The sequence below is a fragment of the Oncorhynchus nerka genome, linkage group LG5 (assembly GCF_034236695.1).
Source record: "Oncorhynchus nerka isolate Pitt River linkage group LG5, Oner_Uvic_2.0, whole genome shotgun sequence".
Classification (NCBI taxonomy): Eukaryota; Metazoa; Chordata; class Actinopteri; order Salmoniformes; family Salmonidae; genus Oncorhynchus; species Oncorhynchus nerka.
Genome location: NC_088400.1, coordinates 66833584 through 66856437, shown reverse-complemented (window position 1 = coordinate 66856437; position 22854 = coordinate 66833584). Strand labels below are relative to the sequence as shown.

At 44.4% G+C, this 22854-nt stretch overlaps 1 protein-coding gene across 4 annotated transcripts in view; it reads right to left on the bottom strand.

The window, feature by feature from the left end:
* The window catches only part of LOC115129849 (serine/threonine-protein kinase 11-interacting protein-like), a 46336-nt gene that overhangs the window by 13002 nt on the left and 10480 nt on the right, over positions 1 to 22854 (bottom strand). For all 4 annotated transcript variants that reach the window (XM_065018984.1, XM_065018986.1, XM_065018983.1 and 1 more), the window contains exons 14-22: positions 22269 to 22739; positions 21856 to 22079; positions 21516 to 21626; positions 20221 to 20434; positions 11328 to 11500; positions 8942 to 9257; positions 6650 to 6759; positions 5884 to 5981; positions 4826 to 5004 (exon numbers count right to left, since the gene is read on the bottom strand). In XM_065018984.1, coding sequence (XP_064875056.1) covers positions 4826 to 5004; positions 5884 to 5981; positions 6650 to 6759; positions 8942 to 9257; positions 11328 to 11500; positions 20221 to 20434; positions 21516 to 21626; positions 21856 to 22079; positions 22269 to 22739 — 1896 coding nt within the window. The remainder of the gene's footprint in view (positions 1 to 4825; positions 5005 to 5883; positions 5982 to 6649; positions 6760 to 8941; positions 9258 to 11327; positions 11501 to 20220; positions 20435 to 21515; positions 21627 to 21855; positions 22080 to 22268; positions 22740 to 22854) is intronic.

The window sequence follows — 22854 nt, the reverse complement described above, 5'->3', positions numbered from 1 at the left end:
ACCCCATAGAAAATCTTTGGAGGGAGTTGAAAGTCCGTATTGCCCAGCAACAGCACCAAAACATCACTGCTCTAGAGGAGATCTGCATGGAGGAATGGGCCAAAATACCAGCAACAGTGTGTGAAAACCTTGTGAAGACTTACAGAAAACATTTGACCTCTGTCATTGCCAACAAAGGGTATATAACAAAGTATTGAGATAAACTTTTGTTATTGACCAAATACTTATTTTCCAACATAATTTGCAAATAAATTCATTAAAAATCCTACAATGTGATTTTCTGGATTTTTTTCTTCTCATTTTGTCTGTCATAGTTGAAGTGTACCTATGATGAAAATTACAGGCCTCTCATCTTTTTAAGTGGGAGAACTTGCACAATTGGTGGCTGACAATACTTTTTGCCCCACTGTATATATTATTTGACATTTTTTACACACTTATTTGACTATGTATTTGTTGCCAATGTCTCAGCATCAAACTGGTGGCAGCTGTGAAATAGTTGGAAGAGCTGTAGAGTTAACTGAAAATAATGGCATTGTTGATTACATGTTTTTTTCATTAATTAGGCTATTTTCTCTTGAACCATATAGTCTATCTACTAGAAACTGTTCTTTTATATAAAAAAATTAATACTATACATGATTAAAAAAAGATGCATTTATTCAAGTATAAATTACCAAGTTTACAATAGATTGCCATAGATTCGGTTAAATTACCATAATTACTGAAGATTCCGGTAACTTTGGTAAGCTACCGGTAGCTTTGCAGCCCTAGGAACAATAGACAGAGCTAATGTTAGACTATTACAGTCTGTGGTGGGTTAGGACTAGAAAGCAGACAGGTCTCTAATTTCTGATCTAGAATTACATCTCCATGGCAGCAGGTGAAAAACACAGGTTGGAAAAGGTACAGGAGAACAATGTGCTAGGTCACTCACAGCGACAAAATACTTCCCTGTGGGGTGGTAGCAATAGGGGAACACAGGGCCACAGGCAAATGCCAAAGTTAAAAAGGTGGAATTGAAAGGGAAGTTGAGTTTAAAAGGGAGACACACTGAAAAGAGTGAAACAACAAATATGAAGAAAAACAGAGTAGGAACACCCTGCCCCTATCCATTTCCAAGTTCAACAACAACAAGGACGAGAAATAAAGACATTGCGTGGCACCAGTGGCCTATTCTGGCTCCCAATGCCTGTATAAGATTCAACCTCAATTCTTTTGCCATTGTTTCTTTCCCTTTCTTCCCGGAGGAAACTGATCTGCCACACTAACGTTCCAGACCAGGAGGAACATCTAAAGTGAAGCCTACGGGAGGAAGCATGGTGCTGGATTAAAAAGGACAACCCTTAAAGGGACGCTATTGTTGTCCCTCTTTGAGCTCCCCTTTAACCGCTTATCTTCTGGTGGGTTCTAGTGAACCAATAGGAGACCACACACACACCTCTATTCAGGACATTATTCAAGGTGAAACAATGCAGAGATTTAGACTCTAAACTCAATAACACTAAAGGACAAGGACAAAGTGGAGCTTTGCAGGACAGGGCAGGACAAGGTGGGACAGGACAGGGCAAGTTCGGGCCTATTTTGTTTTATTATCCCAGAGAATAACATCTTGTGAGCAACACCAACTTCTGCCATCTTTAAGCTGCACGTGCGGGAGTCAAGAATGTCGCCCTTTTTAGTCTAAACATACCCTCCTGACGGTGTACACAGAGTGTACAAAACATTAGGAACACCTGCTCTTTCCATGACAGAATGACCAGGTGAATCCAGGAGAAAGCTATGATCCCTTACTGATGTCACTTGTTTAATCCACTTCAAATCAGTGTAGATGAAGTGGAGGAGACAGGTTAAAGAAGCCTTGAGACATGGATTGTGTCTGTGTGCCATTCAGAGGGTGAACGGGCAAGACAAAAGATTGAAGTGTCTTTGAACAGGGTATGGTAGTAGGTGCCTGGAGGACCGGTTTGAGTGTGTCAAGAACTGCAACGTTGTAGGGTTTTTCACGCTCAACGGACATCCAGCCAACTTGACACAACTCTAGGAAGCATTGAAGTCAAAATGGTCCAGCATCCCTGTGGAACGCTTTCAACACCTTGTAGAATCCATGCCCCGATGAATTGAGGCTGTTCTGAGGGCAAAAGGAGGTGCAACTCACAATTCGGAAGGTGATCCTAATGCTTTGTGCACTCTGTGTATGTATGTGTTGCGTGATTTAGTGGACCACCGTCACCATGACGAGAGGACAAACAAGTACAGGGCTCGGTCGCTCGCCCATGGCGACAGGCCTGGCTGAAAGAGCATAGAGCTGTAAAAGGAGAGCGGATCTGTGTCGGCGTCTGAGATCTGTCCTGGCGAATAACATTAGTCTCCCTCCTGCCGGTTCAATCACAGGACCCTCTCCACTAGGTTAACCACTTCCAACCTTCCCAAATACTCTTGCTTATTTTCACAAGGAATAGTTGGTCCCTCAGCATCCATCCGGGCGAAACCGAACACTTTCGGCCCTGTCGGAACAGCAGACCACGGGGAAGGGAGAGCGCGGGAGTGGGAGCAGTACGGCCGGGATACGCCGAATCTGAATGGATTTCCAAGGAAAACAGGGCAGAGTTTAGCCCAGGTCTGAGGCAGTGGGAAGTGACACTGTGTTGGGATTGCAAGGGTATCTGACAGGGTTAAACTTGAGATATGACATCTGCTTATATCATCCATCTCCTAACAAGAGAAGACACTGAGTTTACTATGCAGTTAAAGGGACTCTTCACCCAAATATCACTCAAGATGCTAATTGCTGCTGTTGATAAGTAAACAAATCATAAAATGTTGATTATGTTGCCTGGTATCCATAGAGGAGGTCCGTTTGTAATTTGGGAGCACTACCCCTTAACTTGATAGTTAGTGAAGGAGACAGGAACAGTTTTCCGTTACCTTTCAGGAATGCAGTGTCTGGATCCAACCCACACAACCAAACCAAAACACTCCTTCCATGACCATTTACGAGCATTGCAAACCTCACCAAACTACTTACCAGACAGACCACATATTTTTACCCACTGTAGATCTGTACGGGGCAATAAGGGCATTTAAATTAGCAAAAGCCGAGACATTGTTCAGACAAGTCTTTGATTGACATGGTGACCTGTACTGACTCCTCCGGAATATCAAGTTCAGACTTGTCCATCCAGACTTCTTCCTCATTTCAATAAAACATTTTCAAACCCAGTGAGCAGTGGACAGATCTGTCCCTATTAGCTTCTTCTCCTTTGGGTAGTAAAACCATATCAGAGTTTCCTCACAGTCCCAGACCCTTTCCTTCTCCATGTTTGTAGCCCTCACCACCGACCAAGCCAGGCGTGACCACATCTGTTCTGGGAATGCCAGCCCAGTCTGAAAACTGCTTTTGTTATAGTAAAGGTATCCTTTGGTCATTTCCCTGAGACAAATATTGTAACAGCTGTTATGGGGGCAATATCAGAGCTCTGGACCGAGTTTTCAGGCACATAATAAATAGTTCCAGTTTCCTCAAGGGGAGGAATAGCAGGGCAGACTAGGAGTGAAGGCCGGAGATGAAGGATGGTGCCAAAGCCTCATACCAACGAGTGGAGCACTGAGAAGGCACCTAGTTATTTAGCCCCCCCCCCTGTGTTTCTCCCACCCCACCTCTCCCTCTGCCAACTGGACAGGACCAGCCATGTTGTCTGTCTGTAACACATACCTCAGAACCAGGCTCAACTCTCCTGTTCCTCCTCCTCCTTCCTCAGGAACACAACAGAGGATATTTTAAGACTTATAGGAGATGATCCAAATGGAAGGCTATAGCAGAGCCCTGTGACAGCCTCTCTCTATGGGGCCGTTCAGCTTTGCAATACAGAGTCCAAGCCCAGAATTGGACTGACCTAGCCTGCTATGTGGTCCCAGTGACTGAAAATCTGGACCCGTCCTCAGTCGTTGAGAGGAAGGAGAAAAATCATCTTTGACGAATCCAGACAAGGACATAACCTCAGAAACAATTATTCCAACAGGCCTCACAGTACAAGAAAAAGGACCACCTCTAGGGAACCTAGAGCATAGACTTGGAAGAGAAGAGAACTCTAATGAGGTCTATTATGCTCTAGGATTTACAATGGATCTACACAACATAGACTCACTTCGAAAATATGACCCCTTTCGAGGCCAGAAATGAATCTTCGATTCTAGACCCTCACATACAAAGGCAGAGGGAATTCCAAATAAAAATCTGAGGCCATCTGGACTGTACCAGATTAGCTAAAGATCTGGAAAACAGTCAAATAATGACTGGATCTGAGTGATTATTGATACGACTGAATGAAAACATGGAGTCCCCACAGATAAGACAGGACAGACTCAGGTCCACAGAGCCTTAGCTGAAGACCGTTTGGCCATGGTGCTTCCCCTTGCTACCAAAGGGACTCCATTAAAAGAGTGCTCTAGTGAAGTAGTGAGGAGTAGTTGTGAGAGTCAGAGAGGGGAGTGTTGATCTAATAAAACTCAGCTTTCCTCTCGCTCTGCTTCTGGTCTTGCCTTGCTGACAGGCTAGGCAGGGTGTAGTCACTGTGAGCAGAGGAGCATGTGATCAACATACTGAGAGGGACGAGAGAGAGAGAGAGCGGGAAAGAGAGAGAGAAAAGGCGAGACGGATGGAGAGAGCGAGACAGAGGGAGAGAGAGCAAGAGAGGGACATATTGTCCTAAGAGCGAGTACGCTCCACTCTAATATCCCCAGGAGGAAGGCCCTTAATTCATGAGATACAGATGCATGCAACACATGTGCAGTGTGTGTGTGTGTGTGTGTGGCTGCGTCTTGCCTGTGAAGAGGCTGAAGAAGCGTTTGCAACGCACGCTGTCCCGTACTAGCAGGGTGTAGGCCACAGGCCCGTCCTCAAACTCCATGTGGATACTCTGGGAGCCCAGTCCCACCTCCAGGTAACTCAGCTCTGTGATTCCACGGCTCTCCCTCTTCTGCAGCCAATCACAAGGTTGCCCTCTGCCAGGAAGAGAACAACGAAGACGGGAAAGTGTGAAAGAAATATTATTATTATTTTACTTGCATGTATCCCACCTGTTATCCCAGCCTGTTACCTTTGTTTCCTTGAGTCTACTCACGTTTAAGGTGTATATGTTTTTGTTTGAGCATTGTTTGTTTCTGCAATTTGTCAGACAGCCACAGACAACCAAGTCACAGATTGCACCTTTAAAAAGCAGCGAAAGGTCATCATAAGAATATCACACTGTTGCGCAACCAAACTTGGCCGTTACACAACTTCCAGGGAGTGCTCAGGATAGCGGGGGTGTGGCCTTCTGGGGTCAGAATCCCAGTAACTTTATAAGGACCGTCGCAGCATGAGACTCAGGCCTGTCCAACACCGTACTACTCACACTCCTGGGAGGAAGCGGAGGCAAGCCAACATGCTTTTGATGAGGACAAAAAAAAAGCCATTGATACAGGGCTTACAAAGTCCTTGATATAGTGTTCGCACTATATCAGAGGGAACGTGGAGCCACTGATATAGGACATGGGAGCAGTGGCTGGGGAGATGTGTAGGGCCACCACAAAGACCAGGGCTGTAATGGGTTTGAAGATGTGGCCCAGAAAGTCTGTTAGTATTGGGATGTGGTGGGTTACATAAAGCTATGGTGATCCTATAGTGTTGGTCTGCTCCCTACCACACCTGTTGCTGCTGTCCCCATAAATGTAATATATAGCTTTATAGAATAAACTGTAGTCTACAGACCAAATGCCTCTACAGACAATACCTTCATGACAAGCACTGTGACCACAGAATAGGTACTTGAATGTTTATTTTTATTCCAGCATTCTCTTGTGTGATGCTCTTCAGTGTGACAGGTCAGGTGGTTAACTTACTCCATGTCGGATGTCACTTCCAGGAAGTAGATGCGTTGGTCAGACACCACCAGGAACGAGGGGAACTCCACCGGGTCACCAAACTTCACGGTCGACACCTACAACAAAGATAAGATGTACACACGTTAAAGACTCCACAACACTTAAGTGCTGCAAATAACTTTCCCTGAGGAAAATGATGACTGCATTCAGAGCTCTTCTTAAACAGACTGTATAAGAACAGATCAGTTCCTGTTTAAAAAACACCTAAAGAGTAAGGTCTAGCAACAAAGTCACATCAATCTTCATTGAATACTGTGTAGGCCCAAAAATAAAACAGTTGAGCTGTTGAAAGAGAAAGAGAGCCAGAGGGGAGAGAAGCACGTGTGACAAGATAAATAAACATCAGATGAATGAGCATGTTATGAGCTGGATCTCCTGTCTCCTGCTGGGGTTGCTTGTGTCCTCTTGGCTCCCTCTCCTTGTCCAGGTGTCCTGAGCAGTAAACCAATACCCCTCCGCTCCACAGGGCTCCCAGCATGCATTACACATGGAGGAGCTCATCCAAGGTCATGGTGTGGTGGGTGGGGGTGGCGATGAAGAGAGAGAGGGGGGGTGCAGGACAGCAAGAGAACAGCTGGAGGCAAAAAAGCAGCCAGGAGCAGATCACAAGAGCTGGAGTCGACCGGTTTTGGCTGGGTTAGCAGTTCATGGAACTTCTGAGCAGAACTGGATTCAGCCACGTCACTCAACTGTTAACCATTGTCAGAACATTGGTTCTGCTAACCTTGAGAAAGGAGTGGAGCTCCTCTTCCTCTTCAAACACCTCCACATCTAGGAAGAGCTTCAGCCGATGGTCCACCGCCTCATAGTCCTCTGAGAGAAGGTCCAACTGGCCTACAGACACACAGGTCAGAATAGTGTTAGGGTAACATTTATAACCAACACACAGGGACAGCATTTAGCTTATCATAACCAACACACAGGGACAGCAGTTAGCTTATCATAACCAACACAGGGACAGCAGTTAGCTTATCATAACCAACACAGGGACAGCAGTTAGCTTATCATAACCAACACAGGGACAGCAGTTAGGTTAGCATAACCAACACACAGGGACAGCAGTTAGGTTAGCATAACCAACACACAGAGACAGCAGTTAGGTTAGCATAACCAACACACAGGGACAGCAGTTAGCTTAGCATAACCAACACACAGGGAAAGCAGTTAGCTTAGCATAACCAACACACAGGGACAGCAGTTAGCTTATCATAACCAACACACAGGGACAGCAGTTCGGTTATCATAACCAACACACAGGGACAGCAGTTAGCTTATCATAACCAACACACAGGGACAGCAGTTAGCTTATCATAACCAACACACAGGGACAGCAGTTAGCTTATCATAACCAACACACAGAAGGGCAGTTAGGTTAGCATAACCAACGAACACAGGGAAAGCTGTTAGCTTAGCATAACCGGCACAGACACACAGCACTAGTTTACAAACAGTACAGTTAGTATGCAACAGCTAACAGACCCAATAACATTTTGGCTATGTAGTCTCCCTACTTTCCCCTTTAAACAAATATATTTTCCAGTTATTACCTTTGCAGATCACAATAAAAACTGATAAAAGGGATCGGTGTCTCACAATTGAACATATAGATTTAACCCACCCTCGCACTAAATCTAAACTGTAGTTTATGGAGCATTATGCTGTCACTGTGTAGTAAATCTAACTTGGCATAGGGCTGCTGGTCCATTTAGTGCAAGGTGACACACATACACCCCAGAGACAATAGATAGTAACTAACTGCCAGGAAACTGGCATATTGACTTTGTGGCCATCATTCACTAGGCCTCTCTGAATCTGGTCCAATGCTACATATATCACTGAGCGGAAGTGTCTATAGCTAAAGCAAGAGTATTCAAATGTTGCATTTACACCCAATGCTACATATATCACTGAGCGGAAGTGTCTATAGCTAAAGCAAGAGTATTCAAATGTTGCATTTACACCTGAGTCTTTCCACTCAGTTCATCTCAACGCGTCTAACATTCCCTTTTTGATGAGCGATATTCAGATCAATGTGTCCCAAATACATGGAAATCAGATCAGAGTTGTTTTTCATCTATATGTAGTAAACTGGTGTTAGACTAAAGGACTTCAACAAAATAGCTGTGTCTTCATCCTCTCAGAAGTAGTCTCAAATTAGCTTCAGCTCAGAGGCTTTGGGATGGGTCTCTGCAGTGGCGTGTGGTTTTTAAACAAGGATTCCATGTTGTTAGTCATTCAGCATCTCTGGCTGCTACAGTATACCACAGAGGGAAATATAAAGGTATATTATACTGTGTATATACAGCATTTATACCCCCTCTAAGATCACCCTTTTCTCCATCTCTCCTCTCTCCATTCCATTGTCTTCTCTGTGGAGGCTAAAGCATTCCTTCCTCTCCCATCAGTTCTAATAGTAACGGTCTTACTAAACCATATGAGATCTTACTGTAAGACTCACAGAGAGAGACCCAAGGGGCCAGCCTGGAAGACTGTCACCAATGTCAAATAACCTCCTATGGATTGTTGTGTTATACTCGTTCTTGCAAAATCAAAATATGCATTTCCTCCTTGTCTCCTATCACTAGGGCACTGTGTTTTGGACTATCATCTCCCATGACCTGGATTTGAACCTTTATTTTAAACCTTTTCCAGAAATGTGAATTACACCAAAAATGAAAGCAATTGTCTGAGGATGGTGCTGGACCTACTAACATAAAAAGAAAAAAAAGGGGGCCATTTGATGAAAAATCTTTAAATAAAAAGGTTCAAATCCAGGTCATTTGATCACTTCTATTTCAGGATCATATCCATTTTATGACTTCATCTGATGGCTGATAAAAACCAAAGGTCCCAATCAAACAATGTTATTTTGTTCATGCCTTTCACCATCACAATACACAGATGTTATATCTTAGCAATACAATTGGTTATTGCAGAAGTATTCAAAATGATATATTATGACTACAAAATGATGTCTATGCAAAGGGAAGAGGACGCAACTTTCTCCAGGACCCACCTGGACTGGCTTGTTCTGCATGCGGATCCTGGGGTCCAGGTGAGGTAGCACTAACAGTGTAGCTGTAGCTCCCTGCTATACCTCCTTTACTCTGGCCCTCTGTACTGTAGAAGCTGGCAGGTTGGGACAGGCTCCGGTCACAGCTCTGGTCCTCCCAGGTCTCCCCCAGGGAGAAGGAGCTTCCCTTGGCTGAGAAGAAGGAGGTGGGGTCCTCCATGGAGATGCTGGTCTGGATAGTGTCCTGGGTTGAGGCCTTCATGGCAGGGCTGCCGAAGTGGCTGGCCCTGGCAGAGGAAGGACCTTCCATGGTGGGGTCCTAAAAACAGAGGGAGGGGGAATATGGGAGATTTGACACTACGGCGGGGCCTGAAAGCTGATTGGGAATACTTGGTCTAGGGTAATCAAACTGGGGTACGCGCAATGCCGTCAGGGGTACGCCAAATAAAAATGTGATTAACATTTTAAAATACATTTTCAAACAGTCCATTTAGATTTTTCAACGGGGCTATACATTTGGGTGAGTTTCCCCCCCCCCCCCCCCTCGCCTAAGTAGCCTCGTTTCACTGCCAAAAAATGTAATGATCTCATGTTCAGCGAGATAAATACAGTCAAATACAGGTAGCCTAGTCAAATAATTAACATCCAATCACATTAACGGTTACTCTCTCACGGGAATTCCACTAACGGTCCGTATGTAGCCAAAACGTAGACGTGGCGGGCCTGGCACAGCTCCTCCGACCTGTTACGTTTATGGGGGGTCAATTAAGGAAGACATCCTCTTCTGCAAACCACTGGAAACCAGGACAACAGGATAGGATATTTTTTAAAGTACTGGACAGCTTTGTGACATCAAATGGACTTTGGTGGTCAAGATGTGTTGGTATCTGTACGGATGGCGCAAAAGCCATGACAGGGTGACATAGTGGAGTGGTAATGCGCATGCAAGCAGTTGCTTCCGATGCTACTTGGGTACACTGCAGCTTCCGATGCTACTTTGGTACACTGCAGCTTCCGATGCTACTTGGGTACACTGCAGCATCCACCGAGAGGCTCTTGCTGCCAAGGGAATGCCTGACAGCTTGAAAGACATTTTGTACACTACAGTGAAAATGGTTACCTTTGTTAAAGCAAGGCCCCCGAACTTTCGTGTATTTTCTGCATTATGCAATGATATGGGCAGTGACCTTGTACCGCTTCTACAACATAGATACAAGTGTGCTGGTTATCAAGGGGCAAGGTATTGACACAGTGTTTTTTATTGAGAGACAAGCTTAAAGTTATTTACTGACCATAATTTTCACTTGTCTGACTGCTTGCATGATGACGAGTTTCTCACACGACTGGCCTATCTAGGGGATGTGTTTTCTTGCACGAATGATCTGAATCTGGGATTACAGGGACTCTCCGCAACTATATTCAATGTGCGGGACAGAATTGTGGCTATGATTAAGAAGTTGGAGCTCTGTCTGCATTAACAAGGACAACACACAGGTCTTTCCATCATTGTATGTTTTTTTTGTGTGCAAATGAACTCAAGCTTACGGACAATGTCAAATTTGATACAGCGAAGCACCTAAGCGAGTTCGGTGCGCAATTATGCAGGTACTTTCCCGAAAAGGACGACACAAACAACTGGATTCATTATCCTTTTCATACCCTGCCTCCAGTCCACTTACCGATATCTAAACAAGAGAGCATCGTCAAAATTGCAACAAGCGGTTCTGTGAAAATGTCATTTAAATCAGAAGTTACTGCCAGATTTCTGGATTGGGCTGCGCTCTGAGTATCCTGCCTTGGCAAATCGCGCTGTTAATAAACTGATGCCCTTTGCAACGAAGTACCTATGTGAGAGTGGATTCTCAGCCTTCACAAACATGAAAACAAATACAGGCGCAGGCTGTGTGTGGAAAATGATTTAAGACAAGACTCTCTTCAATACAACCCAACATAGCAGAGTTGTGTGCATCCTGTCAAGCACACCCTTCTCATTAACCTGTGGCGAGTTATTCACAATTTTCAATAAACAAATAAGGTTTTATATAAGATGGTTAAATAAAGAGCAAAATTACTTTTTATTATCATCATCCTGGTCCTATAAGAGCTCTTTTCACTTCCCACGAGCCGGGTTGTGACAAAAACTCACTCAGTCTTAAGTTTAATAAATGTATCGTATAGCGTGTGTGTGGAAGGCTTACAATGATTGCAAAAAATATATATTTGAGAGTGCACTGACCCTGGTGCTAGAGGGGGTACGCAGCTGGAGGTTGAACGTTTGAAGAAGTACAGGACTATAAAAAGTTTGGGAACCACTGCCCTAGACTTTAAAAACATGTTCATCATACAACAACATATTTAAATCAATTTTAAAGACTATAACATCTCAAACCTTGTTGCCAGGATGACTGGGTAGAGGTGTATCTCTCTGGTTGAAGGTAAAGTGTCGGTCAGTCCGGTCTTGGCATGGGGAACCATGGACGGGCGTACTGGTGGAGGGAGCTGACTGGCCAGCCAGCTGGACCACATGATCACTACCACACTCAGGACAGATGACGGTACTTCCTGAAGACGTTGTGTAAATTGACAAGTAACAGAAAATAAATACATTGTTTCAAAAATGTGTTATACTTCAATGTGAATACGTACGTATTGGTAAATAAGTGTGTTGTAATGGTTTCATTCTTATACACAAAAATACTTGTTTTAAAAAGGCAAAATTCTGTCCATAATCTGCACTTTAAAAAGTGCAGTTAATGACTAGACACTTCAGTATTCCCTTGGTGTGGATGTCGTACTCAGCATATACAGTGGGGCAAAAAAAGTATTTAGTCAGCCACCAATTGTGCAAGTTCTCCCACTTAAAAAGATGAGAGAGGCCTGTAATTTTCTTCATAGGTACACTTCAACTATGACAGACAAAATGAAAAAACAAAATCCAGAAAATCACATTGTAGGATTTTTAATGAATTTATTTGCAAATTATGGTGGAAAATAAGTATTTGGTCACCTACAAACAAGCAAGATTACTGGCTCTCACAGACCTGTAACTTATTCTTTAAGAGGCTCCTCTGTTCCCCACTCATTACCTGTATTAATAGCACCTGTTTGAACTTGTTATCAGTATAAAAGACACCTGTCCACAACCTCAAACAGTCACACTCCAAACCCCACTATGGCCAAGACCAAAGAGCTGTCAAAGGACACCAGAAACAAAATTGTAGACCTGCACCAGGCTGGGAAGATTGAATCTGCAATAGGTAAGCAGCTTGGTTTGAAGAAATCAACTGTGGGAGCAATTATTAGGAAATGGAAGACATACAAAACCACTGATAATCTCCCTCGATCTGGGGCTCCACGCAAGATCTCACCCCGTGGGGTCAAAATGATCACAAGAACGGTCCCCCTGCTTAAGCCAGTACATGTCCAGGCCCGTCTGAAGTTTGCTAGAGAGCATTTGGATGATCCAGAAGAAGATTGGGAGAATGTCGTATGGTCAGATGAAACCAAAATATAACATTTTGGTTAAAACTCAACTCGCCGTGTTTGGAGGACAAAGAATGCTGAGTTGCATCCAAAGAACACCATACCTACTGTGAAGCATGGGGGTGGAAACATCCTGCTTTGGGGCTGTTTTTCTGCAAAGGGACCAGGACGACTGATCTGTGTAAAGGAAAGAATTAATAGGGCCATCTATCGTCAGATTTTGAGTGAAAACCTCCTTCCATCAGCAAGGGCATTGAAGATGAAATGTGGCTGGGTCTTTCAGCATGACAATGATCCCAAACACACCGCCCGGGCAACGAAGGAGTGGCTTCGTAAGAAGCATTTCAAGGTCCTGGAGTGGCCTAGCCAGTCTCCAGATCTCAACCCCATAGAAAATCTTTGGAGGAGTTGAAAGTTTGTGTTGCCCAGCAACAGCCCCAAAACATCACTGCTCTAGAGGCAATCTGCATGGAGGAATGGGCCAAAATACCAGCAACAGTGTGTGAAAACCTTGTGAAGACTTACAGAAAACGTTTGACCTCTCATTGCCAACAAAGGGTATATAACAAAGTATTGAGATAAACTTTTGTTATTGACCAAATACTTATTTCCCACTATAATTTGCAAATAAATTCATTAAAAATCCTACAATGTGATTTTCTGGATTTTGTTTTCTCATTTTGTCTGTCATAGTTGAAGTGTACCTATGAAGAAAATTACAGGCCTCTCTCATCTTTTTAAGTGGGAGAACTTGCACAATTGGTGGCTGACTAAATACTTTTTTGCCCCACTGTAAAAGGGATATGACTAACTACATTCCAACTAGAAGTTACAACTGTCAAAAGCCATAGAAATCTGTAGAACAAACTCTCCCTGAGCTCTGGGCATGTCAGAGCATGTAGTCATTTCAGGTCTGGGTTGTTGAGGACCAGGAGAGGAGGGCTAAGCTGATACCAAGTGCTTCAAGCTATCTTTCTCCGCTAATTATAGCGGTTAGTTAGTCATCTGTGGGACCAGCAGTCAAGAGTTAAAAGACCAACAGGAATGAAAAGCTACATTTGGGGTGTTTGAGGGATTTGTTCTGGTAAATTAGTACTTTAGAAAGAGAGTTGATTAAAGTAGTTGATAGAAGAACCTCACAAGCACCTTCAACAAAGTTTTGACGGCCAACTTATGAGGAAAAATGTGGTCGCTTGGACCATAGCCGTTAGGTCTGTTGCCATAGTTAACTTCAAGAGGTTTTAGAACGACTTGTCATCGGACCTCCGCCCACATCTGTGTGACGTCTGTCAGGGCAGGAAGATAAGGTGATCCTGCACGCTGCCAGTAGAGCCCTGTCCTTAAGATCAGACCTGGAGATCTCTATCAGAGAGATGGAGATGACTGAACATGAGCAAAATAAAAGGACACACCAACATAAAGTGTCTGAATATGGCGTTGGGCCACCACGATGTGCAAAAACAGCTTCAATGCGCCTTGGCATAGATTCTACAAGTGTCTGGAACTCTATTAGAGGGATGCGACATCATTCATCCATGAGACATTCCATCATTTAGTGTTGTTGATGGTGGTAGAAAGACACTGTCTCAGACACCGGTCCAGAATCTCCGATAAGTGTAGGGATGGGCGATATGGCCTACAAATCACCTCAATATTTTCAAACTCATGGGCTGAGTAACGATATACAGCTTGATTTTTTAATCTATATTCTCTAATTAAGATTTGTTTGTACAATTAAAAGGTCAAATACACTGCATTTCAAACAGTCAGTAATAATCTAATTAATTCAGGGTTAGTGAAATTATACCTATGCTAAATATAAGCCTTCCACAACCAAGACCCACTAATCATTTAATTATTTGATCAAAACCCACATTTTTTTTGCAATAATCAGTGATCTGGTGTTCAAGTCTGTCTAGTAAGATGTAATTTTTGATCAAATGTTTACCAGAACTAAGCATAACACACATTCACTAATAATGACTAACTTCTTGCGGCAGGCATTATAGAAAATTAACACAGGTCTCATACAGTGCCTTTGGAAAGTATTCCGACCCCTCAACTTTTTCCACGTTGTTAAGTTACAGCCTTATTCTAAAACAGGTTGGAATAAAAAACTGAAATATCTTATTAACATAAGTTCAGACCATTTGCTATGAGACTCGAAATTTAGCTCAGATGCATCTCGTTTCTTTCCATTGATCATCATTGAGATGTTTCTACAACTTGATTGGAGTCCACCTGTGGTAAATTCAATTGATATAAGGTCCCACAGTTGACAGTGCATGTCAGAGCAAAAACCAAGCCATGAGGTCGAAGGAATTGTCCGTAGAGCTCCGAGACAGGATTGTGTTGAGGCACAGATCTGGGAAAGGGTACCATAACATTTCTGTAGCATTGAAGGTCCCCAAGAACACAGCGGCCTCCATTTTCCTTAAATGGAAGAAGTTTGGAACCACCAAGACTCTTCCTAGAGCTGGCCACCCGGCCAAACTGAGCAATCGGGGGAGAAGGACCTTGGTCAAGAAGTGACCAAGAACCCGATGGTCACTCTGGCAGAGTTCCTCTGTGGAGATGGGAGTACCTTCCAGAAGGACAACCATCTGGAGTTGGCCAAAAGGCACTTAAAGGCCTCTCAGACCATGATAACAATATTCTCTGGTCTGATGAAACCAAGAGTGAACATTTGGCCTGAATGCCAAGCGTCATCTGGAGGAAACCTGGCACCATCCCTATGGTGAAGCATGGTGGTGGCAGCATCATGCTGTGGGGATGTTTTTTAGCGGCAGGGACTGGGAAACTAGTCAGGATTGAGGCAAAGATGAATGGAGCAAAAATACAGAGAGATCCTTGATGAAAACCTGCTCCAGAGCATTCATGACCTCAGACTGGGGCGAAGGTTCACCTTCCAACAGGACAATGACCCTAAGCACACAGCCAAGACAACACAAGAGTGGCTTCGGGACAAGTCTCTGAATGGTGTGCCAAGCTTGTAGCGTCATACCTAAGACGCGATGCTGTAAATCGCTGCCAAAGGTGCAACAAAGTACTGAGTAAAGGGTCTGAAGACTTACAGTACCAGTCAAAAGTTTGGACACACCTACTCATTCAAGGATTTGTCTTTATTTTTACTATTTTCTACATTGTAGAATAATAGTGAAGACATGAAAACTATGAAATAACATAAAATCATGTAGTAACCAAAAAAGGTGTTAAATCGAAATATATTTTACATTTAAGTTTCTTCAAAGTAGCCACCCATTGCCTTGATGACAGCTTTGCACATTATTGGCATTCTCTCAACCAGCTTCATGAATGCATTTCAATTAACAGGTGTGCCTTGATAAATGTTCATTTGTGGAATTTCTTTCCTTCTTAATGCTTTTGAGCCAATCAGTTGTGTTGTGACAAGTTAGGGGTGGTATACAGAAGACAGCCCTATTTGGGTAAAGACCAAGTCCATATTATGGCAAGAACAGCTCAAATAAGCAAAGAGAAACGACAGTCCATCATTACTTCAAGACATGAAGGTCAGTCACTGCGGAACATTTCAAGAATTTGAAAGAAAACCATAAAGCGCTACGATGAAACTGGCTCTCATGAGGACCAACGCAGGAAAGGAAGACCCAGAGTTACCTCTGCTGCGGATGATAAGTTCATTAGAGTTACCTGCCCCAGAAATGGCAGAAACTCAAATATTAAATATTTTGACTTGTTTAACTTTTTTGGTTACTACATGATGCCTGCCATATGTGTTATTTCATAGTTTTGATGTCTTCATTATTATTCTACAATGTAGAATGTAAAAATAACGAAAAACCCTGGAATGAGTAGGTGTGTCCAAACGTTTGACTGGTACTGTATGTAAATGTAATGGGGTTTTTTCTTCAATTAATTAGCAAACATTTCTAAAAAAAAAACAACAGTTTTTGCTTTGTCATTATAGGGTATTGCGAGTAGATCGATGAGAAAAAACAACAACAATTGAATCAATTTTAGAATAAGGCCGTATGGATAAAAAAGTCAAGGATCTGAATACTTTCCAAAGGCACTGTAAACAATCTCTCAAGCACAAGCCCACATGCTTGTGAGTAGCCAGCTAATCTTTATATTTAATGTCTAACCAACTTGGATCTAAACTCAGCGAAAAAATAAATGTCCTCTAACTGTCAACTGTGTTTATTTTCAGCAAACTGAGTAAATATTTGTATGAACATAAGATTCAAGAACTGAGACATAAACTGAACAAGTTCCGCAGACATGTGACTAACAGAAATTTAATAATGTGTCCCTGAACAAGGGGGGGTCAAAATCAAAAGTAAAAGTCAGTATCTGGTGTGGCCACCAGCTGCATTAAGTACTGAAATGCATCTCGTCTACATGAACTGCACCAGAATTGCCAGTTCTTGCTGTGAGATGTTACTCCACTCTTCCACCAAGGCACCTGCAAGTTCCCAGATATTTCTGGGGGGGGCCCTAGCCCTCACCCTCCGATCCAACAGGTCCCAGATGTGCTCAATGGGAGATCCGGGCTCTTCGCTGGTCATGGCAGAACACTGACATTCCTGTCTTGCAGGAAATCAGCCATACTGCTCATTCTGTGCGTGGTGGCATTATCATGCTGGAGGTTCATGTCAGGATGAGCCTGCAGGAAGGGTACCACATGAGGGAGGAGGATGTCTTCCCTGTAATGCACAGTGTTGAGATTGCTTGCAATGACGACAAGCTCAGTCCGATGATGCTGTGACACACCACCCCAGACCATGACGGACCCTCCACCTCCAAAACGATCCCGCTCCAGAGTACAGGCCTCGGTGTAACGCTCATTCCTTATACGATAAACATGAATCCGACCATTACCCCTGGTGAGACAAAACCGCAACTCGTCAGTGAAGAGCACTTTTTTCCAGTCCTGTCTGGTCCAGAAAACGGTGGGTTTGTGCCCATAGGCGACGTTGTTGCTGGTGATGTCTGGTGATGACCTGCCTTACAACAGGCCTACAAGCCCTCAGTTCAGCCTCTCTCAGCCTATTGCGGACAGTCTGAGCACTGATGGAGGGATTGTGCGTTCCTGGTGTAACTCGGGCAGTTGTTGTTACCATCCTGTATCTGTCCCGCAGGTGTGATGTTCGGATGTACCGATCCTGTGCAGGTGTTGTTACACGTGGTCTGCCACTGCGAGGACGATCAGCTGTCCGCCCTTTCTCCCTGTAGCGCTGTCTTAGGCGTCTCATAGTACGGACATTGCAATTTATTGCCCGGGCCACATCTGCAGTCCTCATGCCTCCTTGCAGCAAGCCTAAGGCACATTCACACAGATGAGCAGGGACCCTGGGCATCTTTCTTTTGGTGTTTTTCAGAATCAGTAGAAAGGCCTCTTTAGTGTCCTAAGTTTTCATAACTGTGACCTTAATTGCCTACCGTCTGTAGGCTGTTAGTGTCTTAACGACCGTTCCACAGGTGCATGTTCATTAATTGTTTATGGTTCATTGAACAAGCATGAGAAACAGTGTTTAAACCCTTTACAATGAAGATGTGTGAAGTTATTTAGATTTTTACTAATTATCTTTGAAAGACAGGGTCCTGAAAAAGGGACGTTTCTTTTTTTGCTGAGTTTATTTGCTGGCCAACAAGGTAGAACAGTTGAATTGTTATAAAACACCCTTCTGTCCATCTCCAACTGTTTGAACAGCATGCTAGCCCGTCCACTTTGTTCAGATGTTGAACTCAAGTGGCCTATCTTATTTCTCAGAATAAGAACGAGCTGCCAATTCCTTATGTAATTGTGCTTTATGCTTATTGCACATTTATAAAACAGACTAGACCGCTATGAGAACGAGTTGCTAATTGCTTATGTAATTGTGCTTTATGCTTATTGCACATTTATAAAACAGACTAGACAGCTATGAGAACGAGTTGCTAATACCTTGTGTAATTGTGCTTTATGCTTATTGCACATTTATAAAACAGACTAGACAGCATGTATAATGGTCTTTGAATAAAATGCTGCTAGCGGAACATGGTACCAAACTGACCATTTTCCAGAATCAATGTTCATCGATACTCTTGTTTTAATAGTGTCTGCTCTGCACGCAATTCGAGGAGTTGAGACAGGTTAACTTCAAAATGCGAATTGCGAGTTATAACCGCTTATCAGAGGAGGAAGTGATCTCTCATCTTTGTTGATCTCTGGTGTAAATAGGAAGGTGAACACAGCACAGAGGAGCGAAGGAGACAAGACCAAAAATACATGAGAACAAGCAGACATAAACCGCCCATAAAAACTCAAATAAAAACTTGATTCTTGCAATACAGGCATTTGGAATATCCTGTGAAAACATACATTTGAATGAATCAAATTCATTCAATATAAATCGTCCTGCCCTACGTATGTTTTCGATTGGGTTGAGATTTGGTGACAGACACACACCCACCCTTTAAACCCCCTGTGCTCCTTTGAGACACCGCTTTCAAAGTCACTCGGATATCTTCTTCTAGCCATGGTAACCAAAATAATGGGCATGTGATGGTCTGTGTGTGGTGTGTGCATGTGATGGTCTGTGTGTGGTGTGAGTGTGTTGGTCTGTGTGTGTGTGTGTGTGTGTGTGTGTGATGGTATGTGTGTGTGTGATGGTATGTGTGTGTGTGATGGTCTGTGTGTGTGTGTGTGATGGTCCGTGTGTGTGATGGTCTGTGTGTGTGTGATGGTCGTGTGTGTGTGTGATGGTCGTGTGTGTGTGTGTGATGGTCGTGTGTGTGTGTGTGATGGTCGTGTGTGTGTGTGTGATGGTCGTGTGTGTGTGTGTGATGGTCGTGTGTGTGTGTGTGATGGTCGTGTGTGTGTGTGTGATGGTCGTGTGTGTGTGTGTGTGTGTGATGGTCGTGTTTGTGTGTGATGGTCGTGTGTGTGTGTGTGTGTGTGTGTGATGGTCGTGTGTGTGATGGTCGTGTGTGTGTGTGTGTGTGTGATGGTCGTGTTTGTGTGTGATGGTCGTGTGTGTGTGATGGTCGTGTTTGTGTGTGATGGTCGTGTGTGTGTGTGTGTGTGTGAGATGGTCGTGTGTGTGTGTGTGAGATGGTCGTGTGTGTGTGTGTGAGATGGTCGTGTGTGTGTGTGTGTGTGTGAGATGGTCGTGTGTGTGTGTGTGTGAGATGGTCGTGTGTGTGTGAGATGGTCGTGTGTGTGTGTGTGAGATGGTCGTGTGTGTGTGTGTGAGATGGTCGTGTGTGTGTGTGTGAGATGGTCGTGTGTGTGTGTGTGTGTGTGTGTGATGGTCGTGTGTGTGTGTGTGATGGTCGTGTGTGTGTGTGTGTGATGGTCGTGTGTGTGTGTGTGATGGTCGTGTGTGTGTGTGTGATGGTCGTGTGTGTGTGTGTGATGGTTGTGTGTGTGTGTGTGATGGTTGTGTGTGTGTGTGTGTGTGTGTGTGTGATGGTCTGTGTGTGTGATGGTCTGTGTGTGGCACAGGAAAAAAAAAAATGGAATATTAACCCATTGGGGCAGCAGGGTAGCCTAGTGGTTAGAGTGTTGGGCTAGTAACTGAAAGGTTGCAGGTTTGAATCACCAAGCTGACAAGGTACAAATCTGTCGTTCTGCCCCTGAACAAGGCAGTTAACCCACTGTTCCTAGGCCGTCATTGAAAATAAGAATTTGTTCTTAACTGACTTGACTAGTTAAATAAAGGTAAAATAAAATAAATAAAAAACTGACATCAGTTTGGATATTGTAATATTTGAATAACTGTGCCAGTCCCTAGCATGCGTGCATGTGTGTTACTGTACGAGTGTGCCTCACTCACCCAATCCATCTTCTCTGCACTTGTTCTTATTCTCCTCCTGCTCTTCCAGTCCTGCCCATTCTCTCAATCTCCCTCCGTCCTCCTGCCCCTTCCCTCCCCGCTGTGTGAACTCTGACCCACAGCGGAGACACTGCAGGCAGACACAGCTGGGACGACCCTCCATGACCCGCCGTTCATTCTCCTCCACCACCCGCGACAGGACCTCTGTCAGTGCCTAGCAACAACACAACACCCGCCGTATTTACAGTCATGTATTTTCCAAGATATTCTTTGAAACTTTAACAACAGTCCTTGTATTTTCCGATAGAACAGTTGTATGATGACAGGCTACTTCAAATTTGTATTGTACCCACATGCAAGTCCAAACAAGAAAACAGAACATTCAGAATACAGAACATTCCAATGGCTGCTTACGTAAAACACACAAAAAACAAGATAGATATCATTGGGCCTAAATGAGCTAGGCCTGACCTGTAGGACTGATGGCAACATCCATGGAGTACTGACCACAGCCTTGTGGACGTTTTACAACTGTTTGGACGGATCCTTCTCTTCGGTAATGATGTGTGTGATCAGTCTCCGGTCTGCTGCCAGTAGAACATCCTAACCCATTCATTGATGATAGGCCCCGCTTTACTGAAGTGGCAAGCCAAGAAATTGCGAGACACAGTATCTCGCAATAGAATGCTGTTTTTGATTGCAGATAGATAGGCCTAGTGCCCGGTTCTGACTCCGTCTGCCTGGTGGCCGACCTACAAATACTGCCCCTCCCTCTCCTCTCTGTCTGTCTGTCCCTCGCTATGAAAGATGTGAGTGTTTGTGTTCTGAGAAGTACGGCAACTTATCAGTCTCCTCCGTTCCAAGAATACTGAATCTTAGGAGTCAATCTTGAAACTCAGAAATGGGAGTCAACATCGGGAATCGACGTGCAAGGAGTCGAGGTATCAATTCTATTGGAGTCGACACTCTCCAACACTACGTCATCATCGTTAACAGTTCGCAAAAATGGCAGAGAAAGACAAGCGACAGCAGCGTAGTCCTGTATGGCAATACTTTCAGAAGTTAAATGAGAAGGAAATGCAGACTTTGAGAGGTGGAGTTGAGGTGCAGTAATGGTAGTACAGGTGCAATGCTTAACCATCTGAAAGGGACATACCGGGAGACCCAAAGCGTTGCTAGCAGCAGAGTAGCTGCATTGTGAATTCATGGTGGAGTTTAAATGGAAAACTGACTTTAAAAAATGTCTGTTTAACCGGTAAGAACATTTTCCATTTGTCACATCCCTATTGTGTTACCTGCAGTGCCTCCTGGGGGTCATCATCCAGCATAACATAGCGTCTCCTCCTCCTCTCTCTGCTGATGTAACGGAAGTGAAGCTCTACAGCAGGAAGAGTTCGCTCCACCTCCTAGAGAGAGAACTATCTTTAGAACAAATACAAAACATATACTTCTTTCATCATTTCAGGCAACAACAAAAATAAAATAAATAAATCACCCCCCTTCCTCTCGGCATAATTCCCCTCCCCAACCATGTCTCCCACCACTCACCTTTCCTCTCCTTCCATCCCTCCTCCCCTCCCTCCCTTTCCTTCCATCCTCCCTCCCTCCCTCCCCCATTCCCCTCCCGCTCCTCACCCTCTCAGTCCAGGTGACCTGGGACATGGTGAACCTCCCCAGACTGTCCAACTCTAGCCGGGCCTGCAACTGACCCCTGCTCATGTCCACCTCCAGGACGTGTCTTGGCTTGACCCTGAGGAACACAGGACACTGGGCCCTGTTCTTCCTCCTCAGCCCCTCCTCCTCCTCCTCCTCCTCTGATGATGATAGTACTCCCACAAGCAGGGGGTGACACAGGTCAACTAGAGACAGACGAAAGAGAGGTCAAAAGTTGGCTCAGCATTGCCCAATTAGTTTCTTTGGAACCCCCCAGTCTTTGCACATTTTGGTTGTATTCCCACTCTAGCACAGCTGGTTGGACTAGTTGAGGCTGGATGATAAGTTGTCTACTTCAATCAGGTGTGCAACTGCTAGTTCTGAAGTGCTCCTACCTCCCAAGTCCTCCTCCTCTTCTTCCCTGGTGTCCGTGGGTGTCACCGGTATCCCCTCTAACCCCTGACCCAGTCCCTCTGCCATAGTAGTCTCCAGGGTGGACTCTGTGTGCCCGAGGCTGTGGTCAGGCCACTGGAGGGTGGACTCTGTCTCCAGATCTGCATCCCAGTCTGAGGCCTCCTCCTTGGGCTCAGACGAGAGCAGCGGTGGGGGTAGAACCTCCGGGACTTCCAGCTCTGGAGAAGGGGGCTTAAAGGTGGCGGGGCTCGCCTGGATGGGGCTGTTGTTGGTTGGGGAGGGGGTGGCACAGAGACTGTTTTTGAGGTGTGGAGGAGCTGGCCTGTCCGCCTTGTCTAGGGTGGCGATTGGCGCCCCCTCTAGGTGATGCTGGTAGCGCAGCCAATCTTCACCCAGTTGGTCCCTGAAACTGTCCATGCGTTCAATCTCCTTCTGGTGAGGGAGAACGATGTCTGAGGGGAGAGAGAGGAGGTATATGTTATATATACACTGCTCAAAACAATAAAGGGAACACTAAAATAACACATCCTAGATCTGAATGAATGAAATATTCTTATTAAATACTTT